Here is a 27,539-nt window from a genome sequence, read left to right as displayed (position 1 = left end):
TGGGACGCACATTCCTATTCTGGCACCACCCCACCTAGGATCCGAGAACGTTAATCGGAAGGGGTATTTCTCTATGGTTCTCCAGGCGCTTGTGGATCACCGTGGGTGTTTCATTGACATTAACACAGGCTGGCCCGGAAAGGTGCATGACGCACGCATCTTTCGGAACACTTGGCTGTTCAGGAAGATGCAGGCCGGGACTTTTTTCCCAGAGCGGAAGATCACGGTAGGGGAAGTTGAAATGCCCATTGTGATCCTTGGAGATCCCGCTTACCCGTTAATGCCGTGGCTCATGAAACCCTACACAGGGAGCCTTGACAGCAGCAAGGAACGGTTCAACTACAGGCTGAGCCGGTGCCGAATGACTGTGGAGTGTGCCTTTGGCCGTTTAAAGGGCCGCTGGCGATCTCTGTATGGGAAGCTGGACTTGGCCGAAAACAGCATCCCCGCGGTTATATCTGCGTGCTGTGCCCTCCATAATATTTATGAAGGGAAGGGTGAAAGCTTCACTCAGGCATGGACCTCTGTGGTTCAACACCTGGAGGCTGAATTTGCACAGCCAGAGAGCAGGGCTATTACAGGGGCCTAGTGCGGGGCTGCAAGGATTAGGGATGCCTTGAGGAGCAATTTGAGGCTGAAAACCAGCAGTGATATCTGGTGCCCTGCACGGGAGTGAAGTGCAGTAGTTCCAATCTTTAGGAATCAGTGTCTGCTAAGCAGACAAGCAGACTTGCGGTGCCTGTTTATTTCCTGGGCTAAGGAGTCCTTTACTTTATGCAATAATAAAGAATGTTTTCAAAGCCAAAGAATCCATTTATTGAAAAGAAAAACAATTATTTATTGAAAAGAAACAAGGGGGTGGAGTGGGGAACGGTACAATCACAGATTCGCGTATGTCCTGTCTGGTGTGCTGTGCAGTGAGTGCTGCACTTCAGGATAGCTATACTGCATGGTGATGGGGGTTGAGTGCAGAGGGTAAGGGTCGTGGTTTTCAGGGCTGGGTGGTGAAGATACTGGTGTTGGAGGCAGCGGGTGGCGTGAAGAACACGGAAGTTGGGGAAAGTGGGTTGGAGGTGACAGGGGGCACAACGGAAAGAGTTTTGGGACAAGGGCTGTAGGGGGGGGTGGCGTTTGCGTTTGCGGTACTGCTCCTCTTTCTGCATGGCTACGAGCTCCTGGATAGCGTCTGCTTGGTGCTCCAGGATGCTTATGAGCCGATCCGTGCTTTGCTGCCGGTGCTCTGTGCTTTGCCGCCGGTGCGCTGCGTTTTCCTGGCGGATCCTGCTTTCTCTCTCCCTCCAGTCCTGTGCTTTCTCATTCTCTCTAATAGATTGCCGCATCTCTTCTTGCAGCATGTCGTCTTTGCTTTTTCGCGGTCTCTTCCTGAGTCTTTGCAGTCTCTGAGCAGGCAATAAGAGGGACGGCTGAGGTCTCAAGGTTGATGCTGCTGTATAGGCAAAATGCAACATTTAACAGAGGCAGCATTGTTTATACCAGACAGAGTAATGATTCCCCCCGCACTTAAGGAGTAGAAAACACACAGGGTCTACACAATAGCATAATTTTCCCATCTGAAACAGAGCACACACATCCCACGGGAGCCTCAAAATGGTGAGTAAGGGGGACTGATTGTTTCAGGGCTGCACTGTCCTCTGGGTTTCTGTGCCTTGGGGAGAGCCAACAGCTTCAGGGGGCACCTACACTGAACACTGTCCCAACATTTTCCACAGGAGTTCGTCCTGGACGATATCTCGCTGCTGAGGGTGACCTGGGAAGCAAGGGAGGGTCTTCTACTGCAATGCGGCTTCTGCCCTGGCCCATATGCAGCTTGCCTGTGTGCAGCAATGTTCCCCCCGCCCCTCGTGGCACAGTGGCACGGACACGTTAGCCTGGCTGGGACAAGGACCACGGTGGCTCTCCCGATAAACCTGCACAAGCGCATTGCACACATTCTGGATGAGACATTCGAGGAGATTACTGAGGCCGATTACCGCGATGTGATAAACCACATCAATGCACTATTCCGCATCTAGGCATGCATGCCTAACCCTCCTCTCCAAAGAGCCTGCACCGAAAAAATTCCTTCCCGAAAAAAACCCCCGCTTACCGGGAACGTGCTCTTCTGTTTGTCCTCCACCAAGTACCGGCCGCTGCGACTGGTTACCTTCCTCCTGGCTCGAGAAGAGCTCCTGGCTGCATGGCTCCAGGGATTCCGGGGTGTCTCCATCCGGCCCACCACCATCACTCCTGTTTTCCTCTTCCTCCCCTCTCTCCCCCCCCCCCCACCGGCTCTGAAGTGTCCATGGTGGTGCTCGGAGTGGAGGTGGGGTTAACCCCAAGTATCGCATCCAGCTCTTTGTAGAATCGGCAGGTCGCGGGGGGAGCACCCGAGCGGCCGCTTGCGTCGCGGGCTTTGCGGTAGGCACTCCGCAGCTCCTTCACTTTAATCCTGCACTGCAGAGCGTCCCGGTCATGGCCCCTTTCCATCATGTCCTTTGATACCTTCCCGAAGGTATCGTAATTCCTACGGCTGGAGTGCAGCTGGGACTGGACAGCTTCCTCCCCCCAAACACTGATGAGGTCCAGCAACTCGCCATTGCTCCATGCTGGGGCTCGCTTGGCGCGTGGAGGCATGGTCACCTGGAAAGATTCGCTGATAGCACTCCACGCCACGCTGGGCTGAGCAAACAGGAAGGGGATTTTTAAAATTCCCGGGGAATGTAAAGGGTGGGTCACATGGTTCATTACCTGAGGCCAGGGCAGTAGAGTTTGAACTGATGACCAGAGTGGCTAGAACAGGCATTGTGGGATACTGCTGAATAATTCTGGAGGCCATTCACAGCGCATTGGGCGGCCACACTGGCACCGCAGAGCTGCAGCGGCAGCGCAATACTCGCTATTCCTCTCGGGGAGGTGGAGTACATGCAGCGCTGCAACCACGGAGATACAGCGCTGCAAATGCCTTGCCAGTGTGGACGGGGAGTGAGTTACAGCGCTGGGGGCGGCTTTACAGCGCTGTAACTCGCAAGTGTAGCCAAGGCCTGTGTTACACTGGTGCTCATAATCTTAGTGAAATGTATGTGTGGATATATTTTGGAAACTATATTTGTAAGGCCTTTTAGGCTTGGCTACACATGCAAGTTAGACCGCATTAAAGCAGCCCCAGGCGCCCTAACTCACGACCCTTCCACACTAGCAAGGCACTTAGAGCGCCTGGACTCTGTAGCTGGAGCATAACGCTTGCCGCACCTCGGCTGAAACGCCCCAGCGTCAGTGTGAACGAGGTGTTCCATTACTGCGCTTTGATCCCATAATCCCCTTAAGTCAAGTGACCACTCTTGTCATTGTTTTGAACTCGGCTGTAGGAATGTGGCTATGCCCTTTCAAAGCTCCGTTTCTGACAGCAGGCTGCTTATCTGCTCCGGGACAAAGCAAGCCATTAGTGTGGAATGTGCTGTTGAGAGTGTGTGTGTGTGTGTGTATGGGTCTGCTGCTGTCTGAACTTACAAGACAGCATGCTGACATGCTCTCAGCCCCCCCAAAACCCAGTCTCTCCCCCCACATACACACAACACAGTCCCTGTCACACTCCACGTTTCAAAAGCACGTTGCAGCCACTTGCACACTGGGATAGCTACCACAATGCACTGCTGTTTGTGGCGTTGCAAGAGCTGCTAATGTGGCCACGCCAGTGCGCTTGAATCTGACAGTGTGAACACACTGCAGCTCTTTCCCTACTGTGCTCTCCGAGGGCTGGTTTAACTCACAGCACTCTACATCTGCAAGTGTAGCCATGCCCTTAGTTAAAGGCAGGTCACCCAGAGGTATAGCATGCCTTGAGACAGATTCCACCAAACAGGAGGTGGGAGACACTTATCTCCTTAGCTGATCATTGTGTATTGTGTGTCTTACAATAGAAGTCTATTGGCATACTGAGTCCAATGCTAATGAAAAGATTGTTGGGACTTCAGAAGGCAAATTAACAGGAAGAGGTGAACAGTGGGGGGTGAGGGGACCCTGTTTTAGAGGTGAAGAACAAAGGACTGGGCTAGTATATCTAGGGGTGCAGAAAGATGTGCTGAGGGAGACAAGTTGCCAGCAGGCTTGATCTCATGAAAGGAGAGTCTCAGCTATGCTGGTTGACAAACACTGTGAGAAGGAGGTGGGGTAAGCAGTACCTTATTAGACAGGAGGACAGCTTGTTAGTTGAGTTTAAGCTTTAGAATTTGTTATGATTTTGTTTTATATGTAACTCTTGTTTCTAATATTTCTGTTTTACTATCCTATGAATCTTTGTGTTAAATACATTAACTTGCATTCTCTATAAACAAATCTAAGTGCTGTGAGTTAAGCGGAGCTGTGATCTGAGGTGTAACTAGTAAGCTGTGATGTACTGTTCCTGTGGGAACGGAGGATCTGGTCATTCTATGAGTGTCCAGTGGATAAGGGTCTGGACACTGTGCAGGGATGTTCTGAGGACTCAGGGGTTAGAGTTTGGCTATTGCTAGCCTGGATGAGGGACAGCAGAACCCAGGTGGACTGAGAGGGGAGTGCTTGGGTTGCCTATGGCTGGGACAGTCAGCCCTGGCAGGTACAGACAAAGTTTCCTCATTCTAAGGGCAGGTGTCAGGGATGCCTCACAAACCTGGCAAGTGTCACAGTTGTACCTGTGTAACTGAGAGCAGAATTTGTTGTGTAGAATTTTTTTACTGGTGAGAATACAAGAGCTGGAAGGAACCAACTCCACTTGCAGATAGCTGAGTTTGCAGGGCTGGCTGTTAGAAAAAACACATTTCACATGTAAACTGAACAAGCTTGATACAGAAACCTTAAAATAATAAACATAGTAGCCCACAATGTAATTTTTGTAGTCTCTTTCCAGAAGTAAGATTCACAAATGAAAAGTAGACTGTCTATTGCAGGGGACACTTAATGAGGTTTTGCTCTATTTAAAAAACCGAGATGACAAGCCCCTGAATTTTAGTACACAGGTCAATCAAAACCAGGTGCTCTATGTACAGTAACTGTAACTGTAGCTGTAACAGAAATTCAGAAAATAAGGGAATCTTTTTAAAAGCAGGTTGCAGGAAGTTAAAAGTTCTACTTTCTCTGCACTGTCTGGAAAATATATCTCCAGGGGTTTGCGGGGAGGGTTGGGGTGTGTGTCTCTCTTTCTGGTTTCCATTTCTTTAATGTTTATTACAATGTATCTTATCAAATGTTTTGCAATACAGTGTTTCTTCTCTTTCCCAGAATGACCATTCTCCCTCCAGTAGAGAAGCTGAAGATTGTGCTGGAGAAAGTGAAAGACTTCCATATACAGTTTCTCGAAGAATATGCGTGAAAGAGATGCAGACTCTCTTTCCCCCCCAAAAGAAAATGCAGAACATGAACAATATGTGCTGAGAATGGGCTGTTCATCTAGTTAACTGCATTTACAATAGATAGAGCCCATATGTGGCTAAAACTTACACTTCTTCCTGAACAATTAAACCTAATGTCTGGTGTGGGAGATATTGCTATACAGAGGTGTGTGGGAGGGGGAACATGAAGAGGGAAGGTGAAGAGAGAGTCTTAGTAGACTATTTTGTGCCTTGATAGGAAGTTATATTCTTGACTTACACTTCTGGCCTAGTTGGTTGTGGAGGAAGTCACTTATGAAAACTATTGATGATATCACCTTCTACAAAGCAGAAATGCAGATACTCAACATATTTGCTCAGAAACATCCATTTCCCGTTTGAGATTTTACCCCAAAAAATCCTAAAATCTACATTCTGGGTGTGGTTGGTTTGTTATTGTTTTTGAGTATAAAGTGTTACCCACATCTGATCAAACTGGCAGTTGTTAGAATGTTCATAAAAATCTTTGGCAGATCATTTTGTGTGACTAAGTTCTATTGCATCTGAACTTTACATTATTTCTAAATAAAATCTGAGTGGAGCACAGGCAGTTCTGAGGGCAGAAATAGTGCATACGATATATTGTGTTTTGAGTCTTAGTTTAAGAAATTGAAACTCAATGAATTATGACCACGAACTAGTTTATCCACACATAATTCAAGCTAGAGTAGACAAGTATGAGAGAACAATAGCATTGAGCTTTTCATCTCATAACCACTTTGTTAAAAAAATAAAAAAGCTGGAGTCTCCTGTTCACATATGCCATTTGTGTATATTGACTATTACAAGCAACCAACTTCAAAGCAAATGTGAACATCGTTAAGCCTTAATAATAAGGTCCAACACAAAAACTGTTAAAATTGCAGCACCTCTTGATCCTCTGAGGAATGATTCTTTGGAACTGGATGATTAGGAGATTAGTTTTGGGAGAAAGAGTCCTTCACTTTTCTGGTTACTGGTTTGAATCTAGCCCAACTCTAAAGACTGAAAGATGCTTCCATCAGACAAATATTTGTATGCAGCTTAAAGGAAATTAATTGGTGATTTCAGTCTTGTTTCTAGTGAAAATGTCTGGATCACACAAACTACTGTGTATGCCATCCTCAGCAGGGAGGGTAAAGGCTGAATGGACATGGAGGGTTGGACACTCTGTACTTGAGAGGGTTCTTCCAGAACAGGATGAGGTATGGTGGCACAACATTATGTACATGTTTGTACCACCTGTGCCATTCTTATTTTGTGGAGGAACAAAAAAGTTAGTCTTTAGGTAGGCTGTCAGTTTGGCACTTTTTGCCAGCACAAACACAGAATTGAAAACTCCCACTACCAATCACGGAGGTACTAAGTAACTTCAAGTTTTGTCTGAGTAGTTTGTGCAGATCACTGTTTAGCGACAGCATCTTATTTATCCAAATCATTAATTTAGATCTCATTCTTTAGGAGTAAATTAGAAATCTTGTTTACTAACATCATTTTGTTAGTAATACCTGGCTCAGCATGTGGTGGTAATAAGGAAGTTAAAATCTTGGGAGTTGAATTAAGTACAGGGACAAGTGAATTAACACATTGGATAAAAGGATGCGTCAGTCTAGTGTGTTAAGGATAATGATGATTATTGGCCATATCTCTTACAACAGCATCAACTGGCCTATAGAATAGTACTGGAACAGACTGCACTTAGAAACTATGAAAATATCAGAAGCATGCCCTATATGGAATGAATCAGTGGCTTCCTTTCAACTCCTAGTGGACAAATATCCAAAACGCAACCTCAGTTGAAAATGGTACATTGGGGAGCAGTGTTGTCATAGACGCCTGGAGCTTGAACTAAACTTTTAAGTTTGGAGACATGGGTCTCATCACATCAGTTGTATCTCTGGGAAGGCTGGGAAAGCTTGTGTTGCTGCTACCCATGGATAAACAGAACGCTTCATTTGCCAGCTCTGTGGCATCTTTCATAAGCACTAATATAACTCTATACAGAAATGTAAAAGTAAAAACATGTAATAAGAGGTCAAAACATTCACATTTAAAGACAAAATAAAAATTATCCAAGAAATTAAATTTTTTCTTGCTGTTGAAATTAGCGCCCAAGTCAAATCTGGTTTGGGGCTGACTGCTTGGAAGTGGCTGCCATAACCAACATGTAGTCTGAAAATTCTACAATCTAATAATGGAAGTTAGTATATTTTTTTACACTTTTGTAACAGCAGCTTTTTTTCATGGCGTAGTATTTGTAGTCTAACAAACCAATAGATTTTATATTTACCTTGTGTTTACACCTGATATTCCTGAAAACAATCCAAGGTTTACAACATACTAGAGACATTCTATATGGGTGTTGAAAGCTGCTTTTTTCCCCCCGTCAGAGCAGCAGTCCTTATAGGTAACTTTTAAATCAAGGATAGTGACCTAATTTTAGTTTTCTAAACATTATATGATGGTGCCTTTTATGTTTCTGACATTGTAAGGGAGAACATATGGTTTGTTTTGATGCATCTTCTAGAGAAGGGTGGGGGGTTTCTACTGTTCATCCACAATATTAGTATGTACTGTGGCAAGCTACAGTATACAGTTATGTTTTTGTGGAACATAACTGAAAAACTAAGAAACAAAGACTTACATTTTCATTGTCTTCAATGTTTAATCGACAATCTCTACTTTTTAAGGCATGTTTCTAGGTTTCGTTTACCTACAGGTGCTTCTTAATATTGTACTTAGATTAACTTAGATGTATCCAAGACTTCAGAACAATAAAATAGATGTCAGAGATGTGGTAGTATTTAATATTCTGGGTCATTTGAAACCAATTGTCTAGTTTGTATGGTGAAATATTTATTAACTCCATGGTCTCTCACTATAATAAATCATTTCATCAACATCATGTATGGTTGATTTCATACTTCCTCAGATACATCATTCAGTGCACTTGTCATAAACTTCAGTTAGCAAAGTTTCCTCTTTTCCGTGCACATAGAGCAGAATTTCACTCCTGTAGATGGCGTTAAGAATTAATTAAAAACTGAAGGGGGCTGATGTCAGAAAATGGTACTGAAGTCAATTGGCAGCATGCAAAATTGGGCCTATTGATAGAAGACAAGAAATCTATACAATAATTAATTTAAAAAAAAACCTTAAGTACCTTTTAGAAATACAAAACCTGGGCTGCATTGTACTACATATGAAACTGAGCGCAGCAATTAATCTCTAGAGCTGTTCCTGGAGCCAGGGAAGAAAAGGGGGCTAGATCCTTGCAAGTCAGTAGAGGAGTCCTACTACTTAAGCAAAAAGCCAGCCCTTATTTCCCTAAATACCTACATGTAAGCCAGCAAGCTATAAAGTCCTTGCCTATCATCCTCTATAGAAGCTCTTCAGGGAAATGGGGCAAGGACTTTTAGAGCAGTAATTATGTTTATCATCTGTTTGTAGTGGGGTTAGCATAATACCATCCTGATTCTAATGAATGATTTACTGAATAAGCAATTTAAACCACATCAGTTAAAGAAATGGGGCATCCTAGTAACACTTACAAATTAACTATATGTAGTTAAGTGTTGATGCTGTAAAAGACAGAAAAAGTTCTCTGCCTTGATCATGCAGTATAATGAGATAGACCTGGTGCATGAGAAGGAAATCCATCTTGGACCCTTTATTTGGATTCCTTTCTAAATCCCTGCTCCAAAGAACTTAGAATCAAGCTGTTAATAACATGGTATACTCCAGCCTGCTAAAATAAAACAAACAATTACCTATCTTCCTTTATTCTTCTTTGCTGAGTAAAGAGGAAGCTGCCCTTATTTCTGCAGTTTGAAGTCTATATTTGTAAGCTGATATTAAGTCAAAGAGAGTAGGAGGAAAAGGTCTGGCAAAAGAACTAGGTAAACAAATGTATTAATGGGACCATTGCCTGTGCCCCAAACTCATAATATTAAATAAACAAGTGTCCAATCACACACTCTTCTTTACATTATGTTTTCAGATTAAAAAATAAAGGTGAGGAGGGTTTATCCCTCCTCCTCCTGGGGAGGTGGGTTGATTCCCAGTGTGACCCCTTCTCGGCCCAGGCAGGCTCCTGACCCCTCCTCGGCCCTGGCAGGGGGCGCTCCCCTTGTGTGACCCCTCCTCGGCCCAGGCAGGCTCCTGACTCCTCTTCAGCCCAGGCAGGGGGCGCTCCCCTTGTGTGACCCCTTCTCGGCCCAGGCAGGCTCCTGACCCCTCCTCGGCCCAGGCAGGGGACGAGCGCAGTGCCGAGCCCCGTGGTCCCTGCGTGGGTGTGTCCCGCCGCCGCGGGGGAGGGGAAGCCCGCGGCTATAAGCGTTCCCCGGGCGGGCGGCGCGCAGGTTGCGGCTCTCACTCTTGCAGCCATGCCGCCGAAGAAGTACGTTGCCGCGGGCAAGAAGCGCAGCGCCGACTCCGGTGTGGAGACAGAGCGGGGCGCGCTGACCCAGGAGCAGAAGGACCAACGGATCAGCCTCTTCCTCAGGGGCTTCAACCAGCAGGGTGAGGAGCTGCCCCGCGCCGGCCCGGCCCCTCCCCGCCCTGCGGCTCAGGCCTGAGCAACGGGCAGCTTGGGGGGCTGTTCCCAGCGGGGCACTTGGGTTGGGGGCCGAGGCTGGTCAGCTGCCGTCTCCCGGGGGGTTGCTGGGCCTTCTCCGTTCCAGGCCCGCGCATCTCCCGCTGTCCTGGGGGCCGCAGCCGGGGGCGGTCGGCAGGTGAGCCTCAGTGCGGAGGGGATTCCCCGCCGAGGGGCTCCGGGGCGGCCGCTCTCCCGCCACGGACGGGCTGGCGCAGGGTCTAAAGCTGCTCACCAGTTATTCGGCTTCCTGGGTGTTTGGTCAAATCTGACACTTCCCCCCCCGCCCCGCTGCAGGGCCAAACCGGAGCGTGTGGCCTCCCCTCAGCAGAGTAACACTGCGGGGCGCCGGCCCTGGCCCGCTCTGCATAGTGAGCTGGGCGCTGTGAGGCACAATCACGGTTACTGAGGCTGGTCTCCTGATGCCAGTTGATTTGATTGGTAGTGTGACGGAGGAAGAGGGATATTTATCTCACACTTACCAAGTGCATCCTTGCTCTTGTGCTGGGATGCGCCCTGTGGTATGAGCACAGAGTGGCCCGCTTCCTATCCTCCGCTAAAAAGGGAGGCACATAGCTGAGAAAAACAGCACAACTTCCAGTTAGAAAATACTTCTTAAATGTTTGGTTTTGTTTTCTTTACAATCCCTTCTTAGATGTAGTTCACTAAGGCTGGTGCCTTAGAAGGGGAAATGGAGAAACACTTGAAAGAAAGACACAGTGACAAATGGAAACTCCTATTTAAAAAAAAATGAACAAACATGTGGGCACCAGTAGATAGAGTCTGGATTTGTGCAAACAGGTTGTAGATAATGGGGTTGGCATCTTCATAGAATTCATGGATGAGTTCATGTTCTTAGCAATGTGGAAACTTTCCATTTGCATTTTCAACTTAAGCATTGGGGCACAGAACTACCCTGTACAACTCCTGTTGGGATGACTATTGTCTGCAGAACTAATAAATACATGTATTTACATTTGATTTCTAACTACATAATCAATGTCTAGTTAAAAAAAAAAAAACCTGCATGTGACATCAGTCCTGATATGTAAGCCTCCTATTGATGTTATCAGAGGCAACAAGCTGACTTATTATAGTCTAAGGATTTCTAATGAAATTAGTTGAACTAGACTTCTTGGAACTATTCCATTAAAAATCAACAGAGGCCTTCTAATATTTACTGACCATCTGCACTGAAACCAATGGGAAATGGCTACTGAAGTCTACATTTGATCGGATCAGTCTGGCAATTCAAGCAGCTTGCAATACAACAATAAAGAAATGTAGCTTTGGCAAATGCACAACTTACTAAATGTTAACTTTTGTTATTGTAAACTGCCTGTCAAGGCACCTAATGACTAACCACCATTAGTCTTCAAAAGAGGCCAAACTACTAGTTTAAGTTGCTGAACAGCCATAGATTTGTTCAGCACCTTTGAAAAATCAACCCTTAGACTTTTTCTCCTAGGTATGAAACTACAAATTGGTTTGCTAACTCATATGCAGGCAATGATAGCTTTATCATCCCTCTTTAAATAAAGAAATACACTTTATTTACCTGAAATGTTGTTAAACTTAACTTTATGCAATCTCTTTTCTTCCCTCCACTTAATGGCTAATCTAGGACTTTTCTTTCTGGGAGTGTGTGTGTGTGTGTGTGTGTGTGTGTGTGTGTGTGTGTGTAAAGTATTGGACTGGGATTTAGAAGATCTGGTTTCAGTTTGTCTTTGTAACCTTGGGCAAGCTGGATAATCTCTCATCTATCTGTAAAAATGGGATGGTATTTCTGTATTTTCCAGGGGTGTCCTGAGGCTTAATTAATAATGATGAGATGCTTGACTATTAAGGTTATGAGGGCATGTAAGTACCTAAATAAGGATAATGGTAGTTTTAAAATGTTGAATTGTTTACCAGTTTGAGGACACCCAGATTCTAGGAACATGTGGCATTGCATAACTTAAAATCTACTTGGAATTAAGCTGAACTTCTAGTCAAACTGACTGACCCCTGTAAATACATGATCTTAATTCTTTGACTGGAACAAAGGTACTATCCAACAGGCAAACTATTAATGAACTTGGAAGTGTATTGTACACTTAACAACAGGTTTGTTTTTTTTATTTGAAGCCAAAGAGAATCTTCAAGAAATGAAGAAAGAAATTGATTCACTTTTGCAAACAGCTGAGAAAGCATTTAGAGTGGAGTTATTGAAGATGCCAGTTGCTGTCAGAAAAATGAAAAGAAAAGACTTGCTTAGTAAGTGTGGTTTTCTTGGAATGCATGCTTGTAGACAGCATGGATAACACTATCTACTTTCATGTCTTAAGTGTAGCTCTAAACCTCCCTGTAGGCCAGTGTTTCTCAAATGGGTCTGTGGACCCCTGGGGATCCCCGAGGGTACTCCAGAGCTTTCGTTGGGCCCTGCTGATCAACTCCTCCCCTTTCCTCCCAGCGCCTGAATGCCGGGGATCTGCTGTATGTCAGAGGCTGCTGAAGCCAAACCTGGAGATTTTAGGCACTAAAAGTCCAGAGGTGCAGTGGGGGTAAGGCAGGCTCCCTACCTCCCCTGGCGCTGCGCCACTCTCGGAAGCGGCCGGTACGGCCCCTGGGGGAGGGCCAAGGAGTCTCCGCACGCTGCCCCTGCCCCAGCGTTGACTCCACAGCTCCCATTGGCTGGGAACTGCGGCCAATGGGCGCTGCAGGGGCAGTGCCTGCGGGCAGGGGCAGTGTGTGGAGACCCCTTGACCCTCCTGCCAAGGAGCCGCTGTCAGAGAGACGTACCGGGCGCTTTCGGGAGCCACCGGGGTAAGGTAAGCCCGAGGCAAGTTCTGCCTTGCCAGAGCCCTCACCCCCTCCTACACTCCAACCCCCTGACCCAGCCCAGAGCCCACACCCAAACTCCCTCCCAGAACCTGGCCCTGTCAACACTGGTTCTCCACTTGCAAAGTAACTCCCTGCTTTCCATGTGTCAGTATGTAATGCCTGCATCTGTAACTTTCACTCTATGCATCTGAAGAAGTGAGGTATTTACCCACGAAAGCTTATGCCCAAATAAATCTTAATCTTTAAGGTGCCACCAGACTCCTTGTTGCTTTTGTTCTCTTCCAAGCTCTCTCCTTCATCTAGAACAGGAGTGGGCAAACTACAACCCGGGGGCCTCATCCAACCCTCCAGATGATTTAATCCGGCCATCGAGCTCCCGCCGGGCAGCGGGATCCAGGGCTTGCCCCACTCTGGCACTCCAGCCGGGGAGTGGGGACGGGGGCTTGCCCCACTCTGTGCGGCTCCTGGAAGCAGCAGCATGTCCCCCCTCTGGCCCCTACACATAGGGGCAGCCAGGGGTCTCTGCATGCTCCCCCTGCCCCAAGCACTGCCCCCACAGCTCCCATTGGCCAGGGACTGCGGCGAATGGGAGCTGCAGGGGCGGCACCTGCGGACAGGGCAGCGTGCAGAGTCACCTGGCCCGCGCCTCTGTGTAGGAGGCGGAGGGAGCACAGACCGCTGCTTCAGGGAGCTTGCTTGAGGTAAGCGCCGCCCGGAGCCTGCACCTCTGACCCTGTCCTATGCCCCAACCCCCTTCCCCAGCCCTGATCCCCCTCCCGTTCTCCGAACCCCTGTGTCCCAGGCCGGAGCAACCTCCTGCACCCCCAACCCTTCAGCCCCATCCCAGAGCCCGCACCCCCAGCTGGAGCCCTCCCCCCAGCCCAGAGCCCCCTCCCACACTGTGAACTCCTCATTTCTGGCCCCACCCCAGAGCCTGCACCCCCAACCAGAACCCTCACCCCCTCCTGCACCCCAACCCCCAATTTTCTGAGCATTCGTGGCTTGCCATACAATTTCCATACCCAGATGTGGCCCTTGGGCCAAAAAGTTTGCCCATCCCTGATCTAGAAGCACATGGACCATAGTTAAGCAAATAGTAGTTACTGTAAACAGGATTTGGTTTTTTTTGTTTGTTTTTTTTTGTTTTTTCTTGTGTAACAGATCTGCAAGGAGGAGAGGAAGCTGCTGTTGTAGCTGCCGCTGTTGTAGCGGTAAGTGTTTGTAAATTGTAGCAGAACTTTAAATATGGAAAATCTGACAACACAAAGGAACTTTAATAGGAACATTTTTTGCTATTAGCTTAATTTAAGAAAAAAAATGCCACACAAAAATACATGGCAGGAGACAATAACCTATAATAATGTGAAACTACTGCACATTGTCTCTGACCCTTTTAGGGTAACTTACAAATATTGTTGCCACAACTTCAAGTTTAGTTATTCACTCCCATTCTGTCTTGTGCATGTGACTGAAAATGGATTTGCTAAACATCATCTTTACCTCATGCTGGAAACTGTCTCTGAAAACACCTTGTATCACTTTACTTTACGAACTTAGTCACCCTCTCCCCTAGGCTAACATAAATATGTATCTTGGGGAAATTTACTGATTGTACAGATCTCACTTTGTTCTTTAAATATCTTCTAGAATGACTGCTCTGTAGAGCACATTCCAAATACCAGGCTGGTGAGGAATTGCAGCAAAAGAGGTGAATGATTTCATGACATGGACTTCCAGTATCTGATCTATTTTTTTATTATTATTAATGGTATGAATGTAGTGACTGCAAAAGAAGTATTGTTATTAAGACTCCCTTTGGTACTCTGAGTATATAATTTATTACAGTAAAGCCTACATAAGAACAGCCATACTAGGTCAGACCAAAGGTCCATCTAGCCCAGTATTCTTTCTTTCGACAGTGGCCAAAGCCAGGTGCTTCAGAGGGAATGAACAGAACAGGTAGTCATGAAGTGATCCATCCCCTGTTGCCCATTCCCAGCTTCTGGCATACAGAGGCTAGGGACACCATCCCTGCCCATCCTGGCTAATAGTCATTGATGGACCCATCCTCCATGAATTTATCTAGTTCTGTTTTGAACCCTGTTAGCCTTGACCGTAACAACATCCTCTGGCAAAGAGTTCCACAGGTTGTGCGTTGTGTGAAGAAATACTTCCTTTTGTTTGTTTGTTTTTAAACCTGCTGCCTATCAATTTCATTTGGTTAACCCTAGTTCTTGTGCTGAGAAGGAGCAAATAACCTTTCCTTATTTACTTTTTCCACACCAGTCATGATTTTATAGACCTCTATCATATCCTCCCCTTAGTCGTCTCTTTTCCAGGCCGAAAAGTTCCAGCCTTATTAGACGTCCCAACAGATATTTGGGAGTGCAGGAAGGGGGAGGCAGAGTGGTGCAGCATTGTGTTGGGCGCTGTAAATATATCTACTAAGAGACTACAATCTGAAATAAAGGGTGGAAGGGAACACAGAGGTGGAGTGAGTTTCCCAAGGTCACAAAAGTCAGTGGCAGAGCTGGGAGTAGAATGCAAGTCTCCTGGGGAGTCCCATTCCAGTCACCTATCTAATGGACCCATAGACACCGACTCCGTGGGTACTCCAGGGCTGGAGCACCCACGGGGAAAAATTGGTGGGTGCTTTGCACCCACTGGCAGCCAAGCTCCCCGCCCCCACTCACCTTGCCTCCACCTCCTCCCCTGAGCGCACTGCATCCCCGCTTCTCCCAGCGCTTGCTGCCGCGAAACAGCTGTTTCACGGTGTAACAAGCTCTGGGAGGAAGGGGAAGGAGCGGGAGCACAACGTGCTCAGGGGAGGAGGCGGGGAAGAGGTGGGGCCGGGGATTTAGGGAGCAGGCGGGGACTTTGGGGAAGGGGTTGGAATGGGGGCAGGACAGGGGTGGGAGGGGGTGGGGCAGGGGTGGAGTCGGGGTAGGGCCGGATTGGGGCGCCAGCAGAAGCCGGCGCCTATGGATGGAACACTCTGTCTGTAAAAGAATAAGTGATCACTCTGTATCTGACCTATCAGTCCTCATCCTCAAAGGAAACCTGCACACTTAAAAGATGAGTTTGGGAGTTTACATTCATAATCTTATTAAGACCATGATTTTTAGTGTCCAGCAAAGACATTGGATTTATGGCTTATTACAACAATCTATACCTCACTAACCCCCTTTTGTCCTCTGACTATAAGGGTGTTAATGGGCCACTTCACCTTGAATGGTCCCTTAGAATATGTACTAACTACTTATGCTAAACTGTCTGTCTGACCTTGTATTTAGCTGTGACGCTCTTAGTACCTTTCTCAGACCTGAGCTCCGTGAAACCTTGTCTCTCTCACCAACCGAAGTTGGTCCACCTCATCTCTTTAATCTCAGAACAGGTGCAGTAGAAACGGTGCACCTCTGTCACAGTGGTCTGAACCTACTCTGGAGGGGGTCACTTCTAAGGGTGAGAGGGGTGGCTTGGTATCCTTGGCATCCCAGATATGTCAGTGAGGGTGGCGATCCATATATAGTAGTTATGATGTTGGGCACACTTGCAATCCACTTAAGCATTGAACTGAGTGCCAAATGGCCATCAAATGGTGGAATCAATTGCTATTTGTCTACTAACAGTCAATGTAGAGCTAAATGGACTGGTTATTGTGCCCATCACTGGAGCTATTAATATTCCATGTATTTCTAATCCACTTTGAATTGTCGTTTTTTTTTTTTATAGTTAAGGTAACTACAATTGTTGAATATAAAGATGAGGAGAGTGTGCCTGCCAAGAAAGCATCCCAAAAGGTATGTGTTCAAGGAAAATAACCAGGGCTAGATCCCTCCTGAAACCTGAGGCTACCTCAATTGGTCCCTGGTCAGTTGCCTGCTTGTCATCTTAAAATAAACTATTTTAAAAAAAAGAAAAAAAGTATGAACTATTGTTCTCAATTCAGAATTAGCTGCGGTCCAATATGCTTATTTTAATTAATTAAATTTAATATAAAATCCTATTGTGAACTAGTTTTGTAGTCAACAGATAATGAATTAATAAAAGTATGTACAACAATCATTTGCTGTAAATTCAGCACTATTTTTTAAGTCTCCTCCTGCAATTGAGTAACTCTGGTAAGGGTCCATCCTGCTGAATCATTAGAGGATATGGTGGGACTTTAAAGTCCCTAACTTGATTTTTCTGTTTGTTTGATGCCCACCTTGTGTTCAGTAGATAGCTCCCCGTATTTGAATGGGTTGTTTTTAGAAACCAACAGTGATAAAAAGCATTGCATGTGCATCAACTTATCCAATCTTAACTCTGTCTCACAACTCAGTGACTTGGTTTTGCTCAATGACTTGCAAGTGTCAACTGGGCATTATGACATGGGTCTTCTCCCCCACATCCAGCAAAAAGACTTGATCTAGTGGTACAAGCATGTGTGTAGATGTGCCAAAATGGCTCTTTCAAAAACAATGTTACGTGGTGTACTGACCTGTCAGGACAAGCAAGACAGTAAACAGTTCTATACAGTGAAGCCATAGCATAGGGATTTCATATTCCTCAGTTTACTCATCTGTAAAGTGAGTATAATTCCCTATTCAACATGGGTTTTAGGAGGTTTAAGTCTTCATCTGAAAGTCTCAGTCCTATTACATTTAATGTCATTTATTCTAACAATGCTTAATTTTATTTATTTGTTTTAAGGTGTCCAAAACAAAATCACTGGCTTCTTTAGCTTCTGGCATACATCTCAAAGAAAACCACTCTCTTTCTAGGTATGACTATGATCTATAGTAGTTCTTGTAATTTTTTTTGGACTGAGTAGCTTTTCAAAGAAATCACTGTGATTTTTAACTCTGCTAAGAAGAAAGCATTTAATGAACATTACACAAGCTGGATCAGATTTTATGTGATTTACTCTACTGAAGTAAATTTTAATCAGATAACTACCGCCTCTTCTTCCCTTCTCCCCCCTGACCCCCATGGGGTGGCTGCTAAAGAGATATAGTGCAATCCATTTGAATGTATACACTTGTGCATCTAATTGTGTGTGTAATATAAAAATATCTAGTTAATCTTTAATTGCAGACAACGTTTAATGGAGGAAAGTAGCCTTTAGGTAACCTGACATGCTTCAGTTAACAAGAATAACAAACTATACAGTAATACTTTTGCTAATTTTAACATCTGAAAGGGATTTGCATCAATATCCGTAGTGAAATATCTATTTGAGCTACTTATAGCAAAGATGAGCCGAAGTCTACTCTTCTTTGATTTGCGAGTCAGAGGAACTGATGTCTCCAGTCAAATAGGTATAAAAATCTGTGCAATTATGTATTGCAACTGTTCACTTTTTAAGAATCTGAACATGTCTACTAGTTCAACATACACCTTCTATCCTCTTCTAAAGTGTACTCTAGATGTTGAATCAACTCATACTGTACACGAGAAGAAAACTAGAAAACCTTAACTAGGTTTAGTTATTCAGACTCCTAATTTAGGATTACAGATAATCTTCAAATCCACAAAATTGACCTGTAAAACTAGTCAGCTCCTTGGGTAGGCAAAACCTGTTGTATCAGTCTCTGGTGCATGGCTTTTCCCTAATGTTCAGTAGCATTTTGCTCTCTCTCTCAATTGTGTGTGTGGGGAGGGCTTCAATCCCTAGCTCTAAAACCATCTTTATGGGCCCATTAGGATCCAAAACTGGAAGTGGCTGTTCTCTGGCTCGGATGTGGCCTCTCAATAATTCTTGTGAGAACTGATCGTAGGAAAACTCCCTCCACTTCTGATTAAAACTGCCAGGAGACTGAATAGGAACCTTCGCTTAACTGTGTCCAGATCACTGTGCTCTCTCAGCCAGTTGCTAATACAAATAATCCTATATTGCTTCTAGCCCCCTCTACTTGCATAGGCTAGATTCTGGTGGATGATATCTTGCTGTGTAAAGGACTTTATCTTTGCTGTGCCTCCCCACCCTGCCTTTTTTTTAAAGCAACACTAACTAGATAACTACAAAGTACTGTAACGTTGTCTAACTTACCAGTCTTCTGCTTAGGGAATTTAAAATATCTGCTTCATAATTGGAATTCTCTAGACTAAAAGTACTGTACTGTGTAAAAGCAAATGCTGTTTTTCTGGCAGATCTGCATACTCTACTCCAAATGTGAGGCATTTTAAGGCTCCTACATCTGATCGCACAGCTGCAAACTATAAATCTGCTCCACGTGTTTCTAGAAGGTAGGCCTTTCGGGTCATAGCACAACTGATCTCTTTTCTTTTTAAACTCTTACTACCATACATATCTGGATACCAAATAAGGAATGCTCCTTTGAACAAGACAATGTGAAGATCTTTGTAAATACAGTGTCTGCCACTGTAGGATTTTAAGAAAGGAAGGTGGCTTCTATCTGTAAAAGGGTTCCTGTTCATGGAGGAGGGTGGGGGAAGAGACTGAAGTGGATACAGTTTATACTTGTGCTGAAATTCTGGAGGTACTGGCTATGTTTTCATCGTTAAGGTTACCTTCTGAAGCTGGCTTAATGGGGCGCAAACTACTAGTTTTCTCTACGTGTTGACTATAGTTTACAGAAACACAGCAGTTTAGAAACAAGTTTTCAGCACTCTTAATTTAGCTGAAATAATTCACTCTTGGTTGAAAGTACTTGCAACATTTAGTATAAATTCATACAAATACTTCTAATCGGTTAAACTATACATTGTAGCTGGAAAGGTTTTTAAAACTGGTAATTCTGAACTTGCTTCTGGCAAACACAACCTGCTGAATGAAGTGAAATCCTTTACAGTAAGATAGCCAAAATCAGCCCTGAAGCCACAAAGTGGTTCACAGCATTACCCTGGCCTGTTGTTATTATGCCATTGTGTCAAGCGTCTGTCTCTTTCAGGTTAAAGAAGCCTAAAACATTATACTTGCTCTCAAATATTGGAGCCTGCCTTTGACTACAGTACAAAATAATTTTAAATACAAGGGAAATATAGGAATTCCATGTCAGACCTGTCATCCACCTACTCCAGTCTCCTGCCTCTGAAAGTAGCCAACATCAGATGCTTCAGAGGAAGGTGCAAAAGAACCTGCAGTAGTCCAGTCCTGGATAATCTGTTGCTAATGAGTCTTTTCCTACTCCCTAATAATTAGATTGGCTTACTCACCCTAAAGCATCAGTTTGTGTTAGTGTTCACTGTGATAACTGGAGACTGTTCTTCTCCATGTAAATGTCCAATCCCAACTGAAGATTGATCATTGGCTTAGGATTTCTCAGTTGTATTGCACCCTGCCAGAATGGCAAAACATTACCTGGTGGTGCCAATAAACACTACTACCTTCAAGATGTTAAGATGTTTGGGTTTTCTTTAGTGTTGGTTCTAAATGGTTTGTAGAACAAAGTAGAAAATGAGCATCCATTAAGTGCACCAATTACGAAGCTGGCTGTTACTGAATCACATTGGCTCTAATGGCTCTCTGTAGGACATGAAAATGCAATTTATTAGAGGTGAAATTCTGTTTTTGTATTCCACTTCTAGACTACCACAAATGGCTGTCTCAAGAACTGTACCTATGAGAGAAAAAGTTCAAGCCATGTCACTAAGAAGTAACTCAGTGCCTCGGGAAAAAGCTGTTCCATTTGTTAATATACCTCTGGCTGATGGAAAGGTAGTAAACCTTAACTTTTCAGTTTCACTTGCTTTAGATGAATCTGTCTTTGGCAAATATATAAACAAAGGGGTATCTGGAAAACGTTTTTTTCCTGTCTTTGCCAGCAGTAGTAGTTGCTACAGTTAAGTGAGCAGCTTGTAAACAAAATGTCTCTTCAAAATGGTCACTTTCTGAAGTGAACATTTCTATTAACTTCCCATATTATAACATAAAAATGGCCATACTGGGTCTGACCAAAGGTCCATCTAGTCCAGTATCCTGTCTTCTGACAGTGGCCAGTGCCAGGTGCCCCAGAGGGAATGAACAGAATAGGTAATCATCAAGTGATTCATCCCCTGTTGCCTGTTTCCAGCTTCTGGCAAACAGAGGTTAGAGACACCATCCTGCCCATCCTGGCTAATAGTCATTGATGGACCTATCCTCCATGAATTTATCCAGTTCTTTTTTCAACCCTGTTATAGTCTTGGCCTTCACAACATCCTCTGGCAAAGAGTTCCATAGGTTGACTGTGCATTGTGTGAAGAAATACTTCCTTTTGTTTGTTTTAAACCTGCTGCTATTAGTTTAATTTGGTGACCCCTAGTTCTTGTGTTAGGAGAAGGAGTAAATAGCACTTCCTTATTTACTTTCTCCACACCAGTCATGATTTTATAGACCTCTATCATACCCCCCACTTAGACATCTTTTTTTATCCAAGCTTAAAAGTCTCAGTCTTGTTAATCGCTCCTCATATGACAGCAGTTCTACCCCTAATCTTTTTTGTTGCCCTTTTCTGAACATTTTCCAATTCCAATATATCTTTTTTGAGATGGGATGACCACATCTGCATGCAGTATTCAAGATGTGGGCATTCCATGGATTTATAGAGAGGCAATATGATATTTTCTGTCTTATTAGCTACACCTTTCTTAATGATTCCCAACATTGTGTTTGCTTTTTTGACTCCTGCTGCACATTGAGTGTATGTTTTCAGAGAGCTATCCATAATGACTCTAAGATCTTTCTTGAGTGGTAATAGCTAAATATTACATTAGTGTCAGTCTAGTAAATGACTTAGAATCTTGTCCGAACACTTGGACATATGATGAAGGTTTCTAGGTATCATACCAATGACTATGCTGACCAGGACTAGTGAGGTGAAATAAGCATTTGACGTACAGTAACTCCTCACTTAACGTTGTAGTTATGTTCCTGAAAAATGTGACTTTAAGCGAAACGATGTTAAGTGACTCCAATTTCCCCATAAGAATTAATGTAAATGAGGGGGTTAGGTTCCAGGGAATTTTTTTTCACCAGACAAAAGACTATATTATACACACACAATATAAGTTTTAAACAATTTAATACTGGTACACAGTGATGATGATTGTGAAGGTTGGTTGAGGTGGAGGAGTCAGAGGGTGGGATATTTTCCAGGGAATGCCTTCCTGCTAAATGATGAACTAGCAATTTGCTGAGCCTTCAAGAGTTAACTCTCACGGTCTACAAGGCAGCAGGAATGGAGGGAGGGGAGAGAGTATTGCAGACAGAGACTGTGTGTGTGTGTGTGTGTGAAAGATGCGCATTTCCCCTTCAAGTACACTGCCTTGTTAATTAGATCAGCTTGCTGAGACCACAGCTGCCAGCAAGCTCCCTCTGTCCTGAGTCCCGTGGTGTGACCCCCCTGCTCTATGGAAGATGGGGTAAGCGGGGTGCAGGAGCAGGGGGACACCCTGACATTAGCCCCCCTCTTCTTCCCCTCCCCCCGCACAGCAAGCAGTAGTCTCAGGGAGCAGCTCCAAGGCAGAGGGCAGGAGCAGCACATGGCAGTGGGGGGAGGGACAGCTGCAATTGCTAGCCTGCTGGGCAGCTGCTGCACAGGGAACTTAGGGGAGGGGGGAGCTGACAGGGCAGCTGCTGGTCCACCCTGGTTCCAAGCCCCCACCGGCTAGCTGCAACGGGCTGCTCTTCCTGCAAGCAGTGGACAAAGCAGGCAGTTGCCAAACAACGTTAGAAGGGAGCATTGCACAACTTTAAACGAGCATGTTCCCTAATTGATCAGCAATGAAACAACGTTAACCGGGATGACTTTAAGTGAGGAGTTACTGTATTTCCCCTACTCCTTCACTAGGCTGTACAGTCTAAAATAACTGAACACTTGGGCTAAAGAAACTTCTGTGAATAACTTGTTTCAGTCTGCACTACTGCTGACTTTGAAAGATGGGATTCTGGCTGTGAAAGTTGATGGATGTTGGTTAGCTAACAAGACTGACACCTCACTGTGCCCTGGGTGTGCTGAGAACTCTTGTTTCTTGAATTATTTCCACTTAGATTTGGCTCCTTGACCAGCAGTAACCCTAGTTTAATGGGCCATTATCTTGTGTTCAGAATGTCAGTCATAACTAAAGCCAGTGATAAGTTGGAAGGAGACATATGCAGACTAACACTTTTTGGGCAGAATGTTTTTTTTAGCCAATAAAGCTGTTAAACATATGCCTCAGCTCAACTTCAGTGCATGGTTGTAAGAAAAACGGATATGGTGATTCACGTGAAACATGCTGAATAGTTTTCTCAATTAAATACTTTGTGATTATGCTCAGACTCTCTCTTCTGCTGGTGAAGACCTCCATAACATCAATGTCGAGTTGCTTAATGATGACACAGTTCAGCATATTCATAATCTAGTGGTAAGTTTACAGAACCAGTAATTTGTAAATAGTCTAAGATTGCACAGAAGTCCTGGCACTTAGTTTGCTCCTTGCATAGATGATTTGAAGACTATTTCTAGTAAGGGAGAAATGTTGCTTCAACTTTAACTTGAAGCAACATTTTTCCTTTACTAGGAAGAGACAGCCTTTGTTTAAGTCTATTTTATTGAGTCCTGTCAATGACATTGCTTCTAAAGAAAGGGCAGAAGTCTTTCTTCTCCTCCTCATGTCTGTCTGCCTGCCTGCCGTGTGAGGAAACTCAGCTTTTCTCACTAATATCAGTGTCTCAATCTGCAAATCAAAATAGACAGCTAAGTTTCACATCATGTATACTGATGGAGGGGATTGTACCTCACTCTCTGAATAAGAACTATAGGGGTCCCATCAAATCTGTACTAAGCTTGGACAATAACTCCTTCCCCTACATTATAAAGGTGTGCTTATATACCCCTCTCCAGGAGATAAATTTTACTCTGCTGCTAAACATCACTACTAATTTTATGCCAGCTAGTGGCCCTCCTCCAAGAGGTTATTGTAACAGGGAGTCTAAGACCTGGCTAATATGTAATATTAGAAATACAGTTGAAATATCCATAGTTATAAGTAGGTAATGAGTATTATATGGAAAAGTGACCCACCCTTGTAGGTGGTGGGACCTTACTTTAAGTTATATGAATTATAGCAGACTGAAGATTTGACAGCTACAATATGGCATGCCTCTGCCTCTATTGCAAGCATGGGGTGGGGAGGCATCTCTAAAAAGCTAAATACCGGGCAGCAGCTAAATTGTTCTGCCCTCTCTGCTAATCTGTACGTTATCCTAGTACTCTACTGCTGAAAATTTGCTTCTCAATTTAGCTGTCTTGCAGAGTTTAAACAACTCTAGTTTTAATGTCTGCCAATAAAATTGGTCTAAAATGGCTTTCTTTCCCCCCAGAGCCAGTTGACTGTTTTATGTGGAAAAGCAACAGTTAAACCAAGTTAATGGAGTCTACGTGCATATCTTGTGTTCTCTTTGTTGTGTATTATATAAATATTCTGTGCAATTACCACTTGTCTGTTTTAAATGTTGACATAGAACTTAATATCTTTTTTAATAAAGTTTTATACTGCATATTTAACTTTCTATGTATAGAAAGACTTAATGATCACATTGCTGTAAAATTTGTATGTTTTTACAAGCTCAAAGCCATGTTACCAGTTGCTTCCTTAACTGAAAGATAAGACTGCTTCCTATTCATGTTAGTTTAATGAAGGGACAACTTGGTATCCTTTCCAGATTGCTCATCTCTATTTTTGACCTCCTGTGCTCAGTAAAATATACATAGGAATATACAGTAACATACATCTGTTCTATCAGAAGCTATTTCCCATCCTTCTGAAGTTGTGCAGCATTAGTGCTAAGCACCAATTCAAGATGATGCAAGGTGATATAAACTCATTCGTTTAGATCTACTTAGACCAATCTATGTGTGAGTCTCATTTGTAATTTGTATACTGGGATGGGCGGTGAGGGTGTAATGTAAATTAAAGAAGGGTAGAAGTCACTCTAAACTCTCCTGTTAGGCTGTCGTGATATTTCTGTAGTCTAGCCCATAGTCACGTGACTAAGACCAGGCTACACTCCGAGTAAAACCCTAAGTTAAATGAAAGGCATTCGGGCTCAACTGTATCAGATCAGTTTCTCACTAGGCTTCCCTAAATTCATCTTTGCAGCTGTCCTAAAGTTTTCAGTTTCAAAACTCATTGATGCAGCATTCTGAAGCTTCAGTTGTGTGTACTATGTTGACACAAGTTGCCAGTACTTTATCTTGTAACCGTTATGGGGTGAATAAGCCTAGAATTAATCAATAGGATGTTCTCAACCACTTCAGGTTTCCCTCTTGATCCAAAGAAGAGTTGTTCCTAGCAATCTTGATTATAAGAAGCCTCCATATTCAAGGAAGCTCTTCAGGTTCATAGGGTTGTTTATCGATTTCTTTCTGACATCAAGCTATTGGATAACTAGGAGGGCAATAGTGTAAAACTAGCACTGGATTGTTTAGCAGTTCAAGAGTAAAAAATAGCAACCTTCTGGATAGTTACTTTGACAATCTATATCTGTTAAAACCTTCCACTTCATTTGACTTTCAACCAAATTTTTTTGTGTAGTAGGCCGTCACTCCCATTCACGTTTGGCGCATAACTTACAGAAGCATGTTCTACTAGCTAAACTTTAGTGTTGCTTCTTACAACAACCTAAGCTGCTGAGATGAGCTTGGCCTCAACACAAGGGTCTGTGCTGGAATAAGAGAGGGACTGCAGCCTGATTGGTCTCATGAGAACTCCAGTGGCTCACTTACACTTCCCTTTGCTTTTAGCAAGGGTCGTGTGTTGGCTTTTTACTCAGGTTTCCCTTAAATGTACAGTTATTCTGCATGTTTCCTAGGGTAATTCCTTCACTGGAAATAGGCATAGGTTTAAGTATGGTGAGAGGCAAAGCTGTGCTGCTGGAGTAGCACTTTAAAACTAGGGGACTTTCCTTGTACTTTGCCTCTGTACAGACCTAGTGCTGCTCATGGCAATCTCTGTCCTCTAGTGGTAGAGGATTAGGAGTGGAAAGGCTGAGCTAACTTTATCTCTGTTAAGAGCATAGGAAATTTTGTCACCTTACCTCTTAGTGCAGCTTTTGACACTTCTGCGTCACTAGTGACCCTTTCCCACTAGAATCTTTACTTAAGAGGCATCTGCTTTGTCTGTCATAAAACTATGTACAGAACAGCTTCCCCTTCTGGTTACATGTTCTAGTTAATGAAACTAGGTAATTTTACACTGTAGAAAATAGCGATGAAAATAAGGCAATTATAATCAAAGGGAAACAGTCCTTGCACACTCTCAAACACTAACAAAAGAGAATGGTGGGAAGTTAATGAGAATGTAAAAAATTGTGTTCTCTCTGTTAGGTTGGGTGTGATTACCATGGCATTAGGGGGAAGAGTTGGTTAATTTATTATCAGAGTTTATGTTCTCCTCGTGAGTCTCAGGAAAGTTTGCAAGAGCTTCAACCTTGGCCATATAGTTCCTAGAGTGAGTGGTGACAGACTCTGTGTTACTATTTCATTCCTTTTAAGGGTAGTTTTCTCACACCTTTTTGTCTTTCTGCTCTGAGGGCTTGTCTACACATGGAGATTTTCCTGATTAACCCTGTAGGTGGACACTCTCTTATTCTGGGAATAAATGAGGAACAAGTCCAGGTGCAGACACGACCTAAGGTAAAAGTGGGGGAAGTCAGAATTTTGGTAATTGTGATCTGTCAAAACAATCCTACAGCTATTGACTGCCACATTCAATACTAGTACAAACCAACTGTCCATATCCTGATTTCCAAGACCCTCCACAAGATGATCCAAGCCATGTCAATAATGCCATCTCCACCACCTCAACAAGAAGCATATAACTATCCAGAGATGATGTATGAAACTGGGTTGCAGCTTTCTTTGTAGCTGTTCTACAGCTGTGGAAGTTCTGAGAAGATATTACCACACATCTTGCCATTAATTTCAGAAATGCAAGACCTCCTTTTTCTTAAGTTACCTATTCCAGAAATTGCAGCTATACTATGTGGTCATGGTAGGGTAATGCAGTAGGGGGAAGAGGAAGATGAATTAAAAAAAAATCCTTATGCTCACAGAGGGATGGGAAAGGAGTTACAGTGAGTAGCTGGAACAGCTCAATTTTGATCAGTCTTGATAACCTCCTAGGTGCTCAAATACCTGCAGTAATATACAGTGTACATGAGTAAAGTAAAATAACTATACAACATTTACCAGAATATTCTTGAAAATGTTTCCTTAGGGTTGAAAGAAGCTTTTAATCCCTCTGTATGTGGTAGCAACACACTACACCCTGGTCTACACTAGGAACTTGCATCAATATAGTTTTCTCTCAGGAGTGTGAAAAATCCACAGGACTGAGCCACAACTATATTGCTGTAAATTCCTAATGCAGACACTAGGTCAACAGAAGAATTCTTCTGTTGGCATAGGTGCTGCCTAGTGGGGAAGTGGATTACCTGTGCTTATGGGAGAAGCCCTTGTGTTGGCATAATAGTTAATGTCTACACTGAAGGGTTATCAAAGTGCAGCTGCAGCATTTTTAAGTGTAGATATACACTTGTGGTCTAGGCATAGTGAGGGTGTTTGTGACAGATGGGCAAGATAAAGATGAATAACTTGGCATGAATAGCAAGTAGGTACACCCAGTCTATGCTGTTTAATCATAGTGGACCCAAATAAGTAATTCAGAAGAACCAAATTGTTGTGAAGTGACATTATCATGCTTGTTAGGATAATTTATCCTACAACACTTAGTGCTTATCTTCAACCTGTTTCTTTTGCAAGTCATTACCC

The 27,539-nt window shown here is 43.9% G+C and overlaps 2 protein-coding genes across 2 annotated transcripts in view; both read left to right on the top strand.

Annotated features, from left to right (window-relative positions):
• GPT2 (glutamic--pyruvic transaminase 2) overlaps nucleotides 1–8,263 on the top strand; it is a 43,523-nt gene extending 35,260 nt beyond the window's left edge. Inside the window, exon 11 of the mRNA XM_026652850.2 lies at nucleotides 5,254–8,263. Coding sequence (XP_026508635.1) covers nucleotides 5,254–5,344 — 91 coding nt within the window. The 3' untranslated portion in view covers nucleotides 5,345–8,263. The remainder of the gene's footprint in view (nucleotides 1–5,253) is intronic.
• Nucleotides 8,264–9,745: 1,482 nt separating this feature from the next.
• On the top strand, nucleotides 9,746–24,225 carry LOC112106453 (borealin-2-like). Its single transcript, XM_024199715.2, has 10 exons — nucleotides 9,746–9,902; nucleotides 12,103–12,231; nucleotides 13,960–14,009; nucleotides 14,446–14,506; nucleotides 16,531–16,598; nucleotides 17,494–17,564; nucleotides 18,934–19,029; nucleotides 20,332–20,461; nucleotides 23,044–23,130; nucleotides 24,089–24,225. The coding sequence occupies exons 1-10, from the start codon at nucleotides 9,767–9,769 to the stop codon at nucleotides 24,134–24,136; spliced, it is 876 nt and encodes a 291-aa protein (XP_024055483.2). The 5' UTR covers nucleotides 9,746–9,766; the 3' UTR covers nucleotides 24,137–24,225.
• Nucleotides 24,226–27,539: the final 3,314 nt, after the last annotated feature.

The sequence above is a fragment of the Terrapene carolina genome, unplaced genomic scaffold (genome assembly GCF_002925995.2).
Source record: "Terrapene carolina triunguis isolate 2854851 unplaced genomic scaffold, T_m_triunguis-2.0 Scaffold130, whole genome shotgun sequence".
NCBI lineage: Eukaryota > Metazoa > Chordata > Testudines > Emydidae > Terrapene > Terrapene triunguis.
Note: the sequence above shows the minus strand (reverse complement) of the source record. Positions and strands in the feature narration are given on the sequence as shown.